General features: G+C 64.2%; 2 protein-coding genes across 3 annotated transcripts; both read right to left on the reverse strand.

Moving 5' to 3' along the window:
* Positions 1 to 20: 20 nt before the first annotated feature.
* On the reverse strand, positions 21 to 1,025 carry UFSP1 (UFM1 specific peptidase 1 (inactive)). Its single transcript, XM_004617193.2, has one exon. The coding sequence runs from the start codon at positions 541 to 543 to the stop codon at positions 112 to 114; it is 432 nt and encodes a 143-aa protein (XP_004617250.2). The 5' UTR covers positions 544 to 1,025; the 3' UTR covers positions 21 to 111.
* On the reverse strand, positions 964 to 6,546 carry ACHE (acetylcholinesterase (Cartwright blood group)). Of its 2 annotated transcripts, XM_055134323.1 has the most exons (6): positions 6,122 to 6,545; positions 4,955 to 5,113; positions 3,535 to 4,602; positions 2,751 to 3,235; positions 2,064 to 2,233; positions 964 to 1,278 (listed from the first exon to the last, which is right to left on the reverse strand). In XM_055134323.1, the coding sequence occupies exons 3-6, from the start codon at positions 4,576 to 4,578 to the stop codon at positions 1,157 to 1,159; spliced, it is 1,821 nt and encodes a 606-aa protein (XP_054990298.1). In that variant the 5' UTR covers positions 4,579 to 4,602; positions 4,955 to 5,113; positions 6,122 to 6,545; the 3' UTR covers positions 964 to 1,156. The 2 variants fall into 2 exon arrangements, with proteins under 2 accessions (XP_054990298.1, XP_054990297.1); XM_055134322.1 differs by lacking the exon at positions 4,955 to 5,113 and having other exon boundaries at positions 6,122 to 6,546.
* Between the last annotated feature and the right edge of the window lie 5,632 nt (positions 6,547 to 12,178).

Consider the following 12,178-nt stretch of genomic DNA (forward strand, 5'->3'; position numbering starts at 1 on the left):
AAAGATGGGCCAGGCGGGGCTAGCGGGGCCTGTCGCTTTATTGTTACCGAGGGTTGGGCCTGTTCCTTGGATAAAGGACATGGGGTGGAATATGGGGGGCCACGGCGAGCCTCAGTCCAGGGAATGGGCCCCTGTACTGTCCGGGCTTGGGCTGGTCAGACACAGGTTGTAGAACGAGGCGGGGTTGAAGACCGTGCTGACGTCATGCCAGCCCACCCACCCGGCGGCCTGGAGGTCACGGGGGCTCTGTGGAGCCCCCCAGCAGTGAGGGTCCAGGACCAGGACGGAAGCTTCCGTGCCCGGCCCCAGGCACACACCCAGCAGGGCCTTGGACTGGGCGTCTGCGTCGCCCCCCACCATCACGGGCCCCCCGCCTCCCGCGAAGTGGGAGTAGAGCGAGTCCAGCTGCCCACGCAGCCCGGTGCCCCGGGGCACGTGGCACAGGCGTCCCTGGGGTCCTCCGAAGTAGTCGAGGCAGAGGCAGGCCTCCACGCAGCCGATCCAGTCCCGGGAGCCGCGGAAGCCACGCGGCTTGTCGCCCATGTCCTCCAGGGCCGCCTGCACTGCCGCCAACGTGGGCACCCGCGTGGGCCGGCCGGCTGGCCAGGAGCACAGCGTCTGCAGGGTGCGGTAGCCGCAGCCCCAGCCGCGGTCGTCCACGCCGTCGCAGCCGTAGTGGTAGTAGAGGTAGTGGCCGGACAGCAGCGCCAGGCGGCCGGGGCGCGGGGCCAAGCCGAGGTGGACGTCTCTCAGGGGCTCCAGGGCTGCGGCGGCGGGCTCGGGCGGCTCCCACAATGCCCTGCGCTGGCCGCCGACTGCGCAGGCGCGGGCGAGGGCGGGGCGGCCGCTGCCTGCTCGCGTCCTGCACCTGCGCTGGTCTCTGCGGGCGCGCCGGGCTCTGCGCGCATCCTCGACGGCGGAGACGTTGCGATCGGTCCCCGCCCTCCGAGTCGCGCACACTCCGGTGGTGTAACAGTTTATTGGCAGCCCCGAGGGGCGAAGGCACCGCGGGGGAGGGGCTCGGCCCGAGACATGCAGAGGACGGGGCGCCCCGGGGAGGGCCGGGCAGAGGCGGGGAGGGCTCGTGTTATATCCCAGCCCGTAATAAATAGTATGTACAGCGCGGGGGGGCGGGCCGGGGCCGGCGTCCGCCGGGTCACAGGTCCGAGCAGCGGTCCTGCTTGCTGTAGTGGTCGAACTGGTTCTTCCAGTGCACCATGTAGGAGCTCCAGCGGTGGAACTCGGCCTTCCACTGGCGCTCCGCCTCGTCCAGCGTGTCTGCGGCCGGGGCGATGGCACGGGGAAGGTCAGGGACGGGGGCGGGGGCGGGCGGGCGGGCGGCGAGTGCACGGAGGACACGTGGGAGGGTGGGGAGAGGATCAGGGGAAAAACGCCAAAGACCAGAGGGAGGATGCGGGTAGGGGCGGGGCCGGACACGGACGGCAGGAAGGGGGAGGGGGGCGAGAACATGACCGGAAGACGGGGACAGGGAGCAGAAGCACAAGACAACGACCGGAAGACGGGGACAGGGAACAGAGGCGGGAGGATCCGAAGGTTGGCGGGGAGAAGAGAAGAGAGAAATGATTGACAGTTATCGCCCCACTGTGCCGGGTTTTTTTTATCCAGACCCGGGGCCTCCCGTAGCCCCCAACACCAGGCTTAGGCTGCAAAGGATAAATTTATAAAATAAAAATTAAAAATTGTGGCTTTTCCATTTCTACTGAGGCAACAGAGGCGTGGGGATCCCTGAGTCGTCAATGGTCACCCTCCACCCTCCTGGCCCTCCCGCTTGAGGGTCTCAAGAGTGAGGGCGCTGGGTTGGAGATCCCTGAGTGTAGGGGGGCCGGCCCCACAGACCGAGCACGCGTCAGAGGCGCAGGAGCCAAGAGAGGAGGAGGCAGAGGGACAGGGGGAGGCCAGGCCGGGGCCTCGGGGCAGCCTCCCCGCCGGCGGGGTCTGAGCAGCTGCAGGGACCCTGAGTGTCTGGGGACGGGGGAGAAGAGTGGGGTCACACCCAGCCGGCCCCCACTCCTCTCCTCCCGCGGCGCCCGGACCCCGCGTACCCGTGGCGCTGAGTAACTTGGGGAGGAAGCGGTTCCAGAAGGCGCAGGCCTGCGCGTGCAGCCCCTGGCGCAGCTCCAGCGGCCGCAGGTTCAAGCTCACGTACTGCTGTGTGTCCCCCGAGTACCGGGGCCACTGCGAGCCTTTAGGGTCCGGAGGACTATTGGGGTTCCTGCGGAAGGCAAGGCAAGGCTCAGGGTATTCCGCCCTGCCCCGCCCGCAACTGCCAGATCTACCCTCCCTGGGCCCCTGCTAGGCCCACCTCTTTCACCCCCTCTTTCCCCGCAACAGCTTCAGGAGTCTGCCCGGCCTCTAGCCTTCCTCTTTTCTCTCACCTCTCCCTTTTCCCGCGTTTTTCTGCTGCATTTCCCTCCTCTATTTAAATCCTCGGTTACACTGGCTCAGTACACCGTATTTACAACAGCTTATTATACTTCTACCAGCAATACGCTGATGAGTGTGGGGGTGTCAGGGATTTCCCCCCACCCCTTCGAACCAATCTGGCTTTTACTTTGGACAACATCCACATGATGTGGGATTTTTTTCAGACAGGTCAAGTGCAGCCCCAGGTCCTGCTCCTAAGCTCCTTCTGTCTGTCCTCTCAGGCCCTTTCTGCTGTCTCATTCTGCTGTCTGCGCCCTCTCCTCCCTGGCCTCCCCGCCCCCACCCCAGCCTCTGTCCCCGCTGACCCTGTGCGTGCGAAGTTGGCCCAGTATCTCATCATCCGCCGGGCCAAGTCTTTCTCCTCTGCGGTGTAGTTCAGCCCTGGTTTCAGGGGGAGCCCAAAGACGAACTCGATCTCGTAGCCGTGGGGCACCCCCATCCACTGGGGCCAGGAGAGCGTGGACGAGCGGTGCTCAAACAGGTAGGCGTAGACCCGCGCCCCCCGGGCGGCCAGCCGCCCAGCCACCTGGGCCAGTGGGCACACGACGTTGTGGTCGCCCACCACCTCGCTCAGGGCGTCCCTCAGGAGCTCGGGCTCTTCGGGGCGCAGCCAGTCTGTGTACTGCAGGACCACAGCCTCGGCGGCCAGGTCACTTGCCTGGGGGACCCCGACCCGCACCCCGGACAGGAACTGGGCCCGGCTGATGAGCGACTCGTTGTCTTTGCTGAAGCCGGGGGCCCCGTAAACCAGAAAATAGGACCCCTCATCCTTCACCACACCCACCAGCACCTGATAAGGGGACGGGAAGGTGGGAGGGACAGACAGACAGACAGAAACAGAAGAACAAAGCCAGAGAGAGGCACCGTTACAGCCCTGTACCCTCGGGGAGCAAGAGTTAAGTGCTAGGCGGGGAGGGAGGAGAGAGCGGAAGCGGGGTCCCCTGTGGCTTACCGCAGCCCCCATCTAAGTCCATGGGGAGAAGGGAGCAATGGGCCTCTGGGGTTGGTTCCCAGGAGCAGTGAGGGGGGCCAAGGGACCTAGAGGGAGTGGCTCCATCCTCCACCACCCCCCACACAGCCCCAGCTCACCTGCAGGCCACTGAAGTCCCCGGCCTCCAGGAGGGCCTCGGGCGTGTCGCTAAGGAAGTTCCCATCCAACACCGGCACGAAGGAGAAGCGGAAGACACTGTCCTGTGGCAACAGGTGCCACTCGAACTCCACCAGCTTCTTTGGCGGCTGTGCACGCAGGCAGGCCACCAGCTCAGTGTCGTTGCTACCTGTGCCCGTGAAGGGACATCCCAGCAGGCGGGCCAGCTTTGTAGCCCTGCGCCGGGCCTCCCCCGTGGTCACCGTGGCCCAGGGCGCATTGGGGGTGCCGCTCTGCATCACCACCCGGTGGAACAGGCCCCGGCTCGGGGGCGACAGCAGGTGCATGCCCACCGAGGCGCCGCCCGCACTCTCCCCAAACAGTGTCACGCACGTGGGGTCCCCCCCGAAGGCGGCCACATTCTCCTGTATCCACTGCAGCGCCAGCCGCTGATCCAACAGCCCCACGTTGCCTGGTGCCTCCCGGCTGCCCGCCAGGGCCAAGAAGCCGAAGGCGCCCACCCGGTAGTTCATGGACACCAGCACGGCGCCCTCGGCCTGGACCAGGAAGCGGCCTTCGTACACGTCAAGCGAGGAGGCGCCGCTATAGAAGCCGCCACCGTAGATCCAGACGAGAACGGGAGCTGGGCTCGTGGGCCGGGGCGACGGGGTCCACACGTTGAGGTACAGGCAGTCTTCGCTCAGCGCCCGGTTGGGGTTCCACATCTCGCTGCCCTCAAAGCCAGGGTACTGGTTGTCCACGAATTGATAGCAGACATTTTGGAAGGCCGTGGCGTTCAGCACCCCTGACCAGGGCCGCTTGGGCTCAGGCGGCAGGAAGCGGCGAGGCCCCACGGGCGGCTCAGCAAAGGGGATGCCCAGGAAGGCGGAGACGGGGCCTCCTGGGGCCATCAGGCGGATGCCCCGCAGCCGCCCCCCGCCAACAGTCACCAGCAGCTCTGGATCCTCCAGGCCCTCCACCCCTCCTTCCAGGAGGAAGAGGAGGAGGAGGAGGAACGGGGAGGCCTGAAGCGATGGGGGCCTCATGGCTTCTGGGGGGCAGGAGGGTGTCTGGGGGTCAGAGAGAGAGAGAGAGAGAGAGAGAGAGAGAGAGAGAGAGAGAGAGAGAGAGAGAGAGAGAGAGAGAGAGAGAGAGAGAGAGAGAGAGGAGAGAGACAGGGAGGCAGCCTTGGTGAGATTAGGTGGCACTCCTACCCGGGGGTTATCAGAGAGGTGCAGGGGAGGTGGGGCGGGCTGGCAGCAAGGAGAGCGGGCAGTGAGGGCCGCAGCAGACAAGGACACAGCCAGGGAGGGTCAGAAGGGAGGCGGGGGCACCCCCACCCCACCGGGCACATGCTAGCAACCCCCACGGGACCTGCCCGCCGGTCCATCTGCTCCTGTGCCCACAGGGCCTGGCCCTCACCTCCTTCCCTGGCAGGGGTCACGGGGCTGGGCACAGAGGCCGCTGGCCGGCAGTGGCCACGTCAGGGGCGGGGCCCTGTCTGCCTGAAGAAGCGGATGCGGGACCCGCGGGCCGTGAAGACGCAATCTCTTCTCTCTGGCCTGGGCCAGGGCTGGGGCCCTGGAGGGCGGGTGGGGGGCAATCAGGGTGTGGGAACTGTCGGTCTCAGGGCACCCCAGATCTTGCCTTCCTGCAGACTCCGCGCCCCGCCCAGTGCCTCCCGGTTCGTTGCCGACCCCCGCCCCCCCACACCTTCCCGCGCCGGCTCCCTGCGGACGCGGGTCAACGACGCACGACCCTGCCCATCCGGGGCGCAGGGGCGCTCCAGGCCGAGCCCCCCGGCCCCCGAGTCCCCAGTGCGCGCGGCGCTGTGGTGCGCGGCGCAGCCTGCGGGGGGCAACAGAGACCGAGGGAAGCGCGGCGCTCCCCGCCCCGAGTCGGCGAGCCGGGAACTTGGGGCGGGGGTCTGGGGGCTCCCCGGCATGGCGGAGGGGTCTGAAGGGTGAGTCGGGATTTCCGTGTTCCCGGAGCTCCGGAGATTCCCCGGCGGCAGGGGCGGGGGCGCTATTTTGGGGCAGCAGCTGCCGCTGCGGGTTCCGGCATCTCCAGCCAAGGGATCAAAATTCCCCGGGTCGGAACAACCCCCTCTGCCCGCGGTCCCCCCTCCCCAGCCCCGCCGCCCGGAGCAGGGGGTGGAGGTGCAGGAGATTAACTTGGAAACCCGAGTGGGGCTAATTATAACTCGGGGCTTCCGCTGAGCCTCCCCTTCCCAATACACCGAGACGGCGGGGTCCCCGCGGGAGGGGCCCGCGCAGGGGGGGCGCGGGGTCGCGGGGAGAGGGGCCGGAGGGGCTGGTCCAGCGGGCGCCGCCAACCGGCGTGGCGCGGGTTCCGCCCCGAGCAGGGGGCTGTCTCCCAGCGCTTCCAGACTTGGGGGCGACGGTGGAGGGGAAGGGGTCTCCCCAAGAATCCGGGAGCCAAGGCGGCGGCCGACCCCTGCGGGGCGCCGAGCCGGGCGCGGGCGTGGGACCGGCGGCGGCCGGGGAGGAGTTAAGGCGGAGTGCGGGGCGGCGGGGGGCGTCCCGTTTGGGGGTGCCGATCCCCCGGCGGGCGGGCCGGGAGACTCACCTGAGGCCGGGCCGCGCCGGGAGCTGGAGGCGGCCGATGATCCCGGGCGCAGGCTGAGCCGACTCTGACAGCCGCCGCCTCCGGCCCCCCGCACACACCCCCTGCGGGCCGCACGGCGCCCCCGCCCGCCCCGCGCCCGCCCCTGCTCCGCCCCCGGCCCTCCCCGCCGCCGCCTCCCCGGTCCCTCCCCGGCCCCGGCCCCGGCCCCGAGAGACCCCGGCGTGGCGCCGACTGACGGACAGACGCGACCGGCGCAGACACCCGCAGGGCCAGACGGACGGACCGAGGCGGGCGAGACGGACGCGGGCCGCTGGAGGGCGTCCTGGGGTGACGCCCCAGACAGACGCAGTGGCCGACCGCGCCAGACGGACGCACGCACGGGGACACCCCGGCAGCCTCGGGCGGCGAGCATCCCCCGGCACCTCCCGGCAGCTGGCCTGCAGGACGCGCACGTGCAAGTGCATAGAACTGACCCCCGCTTCCCCGGATCTGGGGGGCCCTGGCGGGGAGCAGGGGACGCTCCTGGGGACGAGGCGCACCTGTGGGAATGAGGACGCGCGCATGGGATCCCGAGTGGGAATGCAGGGGGTCCCCGCGGAGTGGGGAGACCCCCGCGCGGCGGGGGGTGGGAGAGGTGACCTGGGGACAGCCGAGCGAGCGGCCGGTTTGGTGGCACGCGCAGGGCTGCGGGGCGAGACCGTGCTCCACCGCTGCAGTGGAAACTTCCGGAACCCCCGCGGGTGGGTTCGCGCCAGGTCCCTGACGGGCGACCTGGGGCTTTCGTCACCCGGGTCCGGCCGGGCCATGACATCACCGGGCCACGCTCTCATTGGCCGCGGCAGCCGGCAGGTGGGAGCGGCCTGGTTCTGGTGACCCCCTGGTTGGCTCCGAGGGGCCTGGACCGCGCAGCCCCTCGGGTCCCTCTCTTCGAGAGTGTCCCTCCTAAGGGGACCGCGGAGGCCGTGGCGACGTCTCCGCTCCCGCGGGGTACCGTGGAGAGAGCGCGCCTGACCGCCCGCACCCGCGCCCCGCGCCGAAGGGCCTGCGTGGCCGGGGGCGCCCCTGCGTGGGAGCCCGGCCCGCGGGGGCGAGCGTCGGGGCGTGCGTGCGCGCGCGCGGCGGTGCGGGGCGCTGCGTGGGGCGGGCGCACGCGCGCAGGCCGCCTCGGCCTCGGCCACCCCCGGGTGCCCGCTGCGCCCCGCAGGGCGCCGCTGCCGGGGGCGCGAGGTGGGGGGGCGGGGCGTGCAGAGAGTTGCGGGATGCGCCCGGGTTCAGGGAGGGGGCCGCCCTGCACCGCGAGGTTCGGGCTCCCCAGGCCGCGCGCTCTCAGCGGCCCCTCATATCCCCGCAGGGCTGGGGCTGCGCACGGTCCGCTCGTCGCTCGCCGGGGTGGCCGCCAGATGGCGCCACCGGCTTCCACTCGCGCCTCGGGGGTTCCCGAGGGATAGGGATTGGGTGGGGGGCATCGCGGAGGTGAATCCCCTCCTCACCCATCTTCCTCCAGTTTCTGGCTTTGCGTGCCTCACTGTTCACACGCCCCAGGTTTCCGGCCCGCTGGCCGCCAGGTTCCCGCGAGATCCGCCCGGTCTCCAGAAAGTCCTGGAGAGCAGGAGAGAGCGTTGCTGCCGCCCATCGTGGCTACCGGGGATGGTGAGAATATGGATCATGGGTTTGTTTTGTTTTGTTTTGTTTTGGGGCACAACCAGCAATGTTCAGGGTTTACTCCTGACTCCGCACTCAGGAATCACTCCTGGCCGTACTCAGGCCACCGCATGGGATGCCGGGGATGGAGCCAGGGTTGGCCGTGTGGAAGGCAAACGCCCTCGCGGCTGTCCTATCTCTCCAGCCCAGGACAACCATTCCTAGGACAGGTACGAGAGACACCTGCCCTGGTCCCAAAGATACCCCCCAGGAGGCTAAGAGAAAACAATTGTTTATTAGGAGCCTTAGGTTTGCAAATCGGGGAGCACAAAGTCAGAAATCAAGCCAGATTGTGTCTCTTTGGGCTTTTTCACGGGCCTATAAAGCCAGAAAGGTGTAATGGGTCCCACGTGGGGGTGCAGAACAGAGTGTGGGAACGAGGGTTGCTGCAGGGCATTCTCCTCCCGCTTCTTTGTCTTTTCCTCAGAATGGCCTTAGTTACCTCGGAGGAAAGCAAAGGAGCAAAAAGGCCACATTTGCTCTTGTCACATCTAGCTGGTGAACAGTTCTTGGCCTAAAATTGATTTATGGAGCCGAGGTAGAGTACAGTGGGGAGGGCACTTGCCCTGCATGCAGCTGACCTGGGTTCAATCCCCGGCACCCCATGTGGCTCCCTGAGCCTGCCAGGAGTAAACCCTGAGCACTGCCATGTGTTGCCTCCAAACAAAGCACAACAAAAACAATTGCTCTCATGAGAGTGAGGTGTTCAGGAAACATTAAGTTCAAGGGGCTGAGTGCAGGCTTTGCATCTGGGGCTCAGTCCTCAGCACCTCGTGGTCCCACAGCACTGTGGGTGACCCCAAGCTTCCAAACACTTGTGGTGTGACTCCAGCACACACACACACACACATACACACACACACACACCAACAGGGAGCGCTGGTTCACCTCCAGGAAGCTGGAGGGGTTTCTCTCCGGGAAAGCCCTGGTGGTGATATGCACCAGCTTCCCCCATGCTCCCGGACCCTGTGACCTGGGCTTATCACATGCGAATGATTAGCGATGCACCTGGCAGTGGGTGTCATGTGAAGTGAGTGATCAAGGTGCTCTGGTAACCTCAGAGGCTGCCATTGATTGTGGGCTGCACTGGGCACGGGGTCCAGGTGAAGGTGGGAGGCCTGGCCTGTCTCAGGGGCAGAGGCACCCTGGCATTCAGCTGGGCAGAGGATGTAGGTGTCACTGCAGGAGCCAGAGCTCAGATCTGTGAACAGGGGCTGCTGTTGAGAACCCAGTCAGGAAAGTGCTTGGGAGATCACACAGGAGAGGTGGGTGTGTCTGTGGGGACACTTAGGGGAACACCCCCCTTTCCTGTTCCCTAAGTGGGAGCAGCTGGGGCAGGGATGTTCGGGATGATGGCAGGAAAGTGTTGGGCTCAAAGCTGGTACCCTAAGTATATTTTAAAGCGGATCCCCTTGGCAGGGGGCCAGGAGACTCAGATCCAGAATGGAGTGAGCGGGTGTCCTTTTAGGGGCAGGGAAAGACGCTCGTGCCACCGCTGCTGGGGGACCAGGTATTGCAGGGGCTGGACCCAGGCATGCTCCTCCTGCCTCAGTGGGAAACAGTTTCAGTGAACAAGGAAGTTTACTGGGAAGGGTTTGTCTGAGCAATCAAAGTTTGATCAGCAGCCAAATCAAAATTCTTTTTCAAATTGATTTTGATTGGGCTGGAGCAATAGCACAGTGGGTAGGGCTCTTGCTTTGCACGTGGCCGACCCTTGTTCGATTCCTGGCACCATCTATGGTCCTCCCCGAGCCCTGCCAGGAATGATTCCTTAAGTGCAGAGTCAGGAGTAAAATCTGAGCACCGCCGGGTGTGTTCCCTACAAATTATTGACTTTTATTAAGATACCGTGGTTGGGGCTGGAGTGATAGCATAGCGGGTAGGGCATTTGCCTTGCACGCAGCCGACCCGGGCTTGATTCCCAGCATCCCATATGGTCCCCTGAGCACTGCCAGGGTTAATTCCTGAGTGCAGATCCAGGAGTGACCCCTGTGCATTGCAGGGTGTGACCCAAAAAGCAAAAAAAACAAAAACCAAAAAACCAAAAACCATGGTTTACAAAGTTATTCATAATAGAGTCGTTTTCAGGCATACAAGTTTCCAGCACTAGTCCCATCACTGGTGTCACGGTCCCTCCACGAGTGTCTCCAGGTTTTCTCTCAACCCCCAGCCTTCCCAAGGTGTAAAATAAATTACTTTTTTTTTGGCTTTTGGGTCACACCTGGCGATGCACAGGGGCTACTCCTGGCTTTGCACTCAGGAATTACCACTGGTGGTGCTCAGGGGACCATGTGGGATGCTGGGAATCGAACCCAGGTTGGCTACATGCAAGGCAAACGCCCTACCCGCTGTAATATTGCTTCAGCCCCCCCTTATTTTTGTAAAAAAAATAAAATAAATTACTTTTATATTACCTGTTCCCACAAAAGTTAAAGGAATGGAAGATGGAATTATCACAAAGTACATCAATAAAAGTCAAGTTGATTGCTTTATCATCTGAACTGGAATAATTTTAAAGAGGCCTTAACTGTTGAATTATGCCCTCAGCCAGATAGCCAAAGTACAGCACAAGTGCACATGTTCACATACACACACATGCACACACATGCAATACACACAGGCAATAGACATGCATACACAATGCACATATGCAATAGACACAAATGCACATGTGTATGCAAAGGACATACATGCACATATGCAATAGACACATAGCACACAATGCAATACACATATAAAACACAATAGGCAGTATACATACGCTGCACGTGCCTGCACACATGCAGTACACACACACATGCAATGCACCTATGTATACATGCAGCACTCCCTCTCAAAGCTGTTCCCAAGGAGCCACGTCAGGGGCGACACGTTCCTGGGAGCTAGCCCGAACAGCTGTGTGGGCTGGCCGCGCTCCAGCTGGCTGGGAACTCTGTGGCTGGCCAGTCTGCAGATTCACCGAGGTTGGCTGGCGTGTGAGGATGGGTCCTTGCATGGAACCCACGGTGCAGGCAGGCCTGGGAACGTCCATCAGACCAAGGATATGCCAGCCCAGTTGTGGGCTTTGGGCAGCAGGCAGGTGGGTCTGGGCTGTGGCCACGGAGCAGAGGCTGTGGGGGGAACTTGTGTCCACACCCCTGCTATTTGGGGGCCACAACCAACTGTGCCCAGGGCTTATTCCTGGCTCTGCTCAGGGCTCGTTCCTGGCAGGCTCAGGGACCATATGGGGTTCCAGGCTCAAACCCGGGTCAGTCGAGCACAAGGCAAGCGTCCTCCTGACTCTGCTGTCACTCAGGCCCCTGGAAACTCAGTTCTTTGTTTTCAGGTGTTTGAATTGTTTTCCCTAAAGGCTGGGCTTGTGTCCACTCGTGTGCCCTTCTCCATGCGCGAGACCACCACTGCTAGGCCCAGGGGAAGGGTCGAGGATGCCCCCCTGAGGCAGGGAGAGGAACTTCCAGGAATCCTGGTGGCATAGGTGGGTACCTGCCCTGCCCTTTGCCTTCCGTGGACTTTGGGAGACAGTTTTCTGGAAGTCTGGTGTGGCCGTGGCTCTCAGCCAAGGTCCGGGCGCTGTGACAGCTGAGTGTTGGGAAGTGTGCCACTCCCACAGCCCGTGTCAGTTTCCTGGCCATCAGGTGAGATGAGAAGAGGGGACCTCAAGGCCAGGGCAGGGAGAGTGAGAGAGGGCATAGTGCAGGGTGCAACGGTGAGGCCAGAGGGACAGACATGACTGCCTGGCCACCCAGCACTCGGGGCCCCAGGGCTGTGGGCATTCATCCCAGGCTCTGACCAGGCGGCCAGCCTAGTGGTCACTTCTTCCCACTCTCCAGATGAACCCTTCCCACATCTGTGGGCTACTGGAAACCCCCCCCCCAGCTCCTCCAAAACTGTCCCAGTGGGCTCACCCCTGCCAACAGGCAGAAGCACTTGGCACATGCCCAGAAACTGCCCAGTGCTGGACACTGAGTCCCACAGCCACCAGGGGAACTCCATGAGGAGCGCTGAAGCCAGAGCAGCGTGGGGGCAGCCAAGTGCCAGCAGGACACAGCACAGAGGCCCTGCAGAGGGTGCTGGACACCCCCAGGGCCCTGCAGGCTTGGGCACCAGGCTGATGTCACAGCCCCCCAAATCCAGCTCAAAGGGACGTGAATTATCCCCTGGGCCCTGAACTGCCTGCTGCATCCTGCCCCGACTAGCAAGGGGCAAGAGAGGCAAAGGCGGTGGGTCCACTCCTGGCCCTGTGGACTGATGGTTTGGAGTTTGGGCCTCGGCAGTGCTGGGTTGGGGTGCAGGGTCTGGGCAGTGGTGCCAGAGACAGAACTTGGCCTCATGCACGCTGGTATGTGATTCCCCACT

Source organism: Sorex araneus, chromosome 4 (assembly GCF_027595985.1).
Source record: "Sorex araneus isolate mSorAra2 chromosome 4, mSorAra2.pri, whole genome shotgun sequence".
Lineage (NCBI taxonomy): Eukaryota > Metazoa > Chordata > Mammalia > Eulipotyphla > Soricidae > Sorex > Sorex araneus.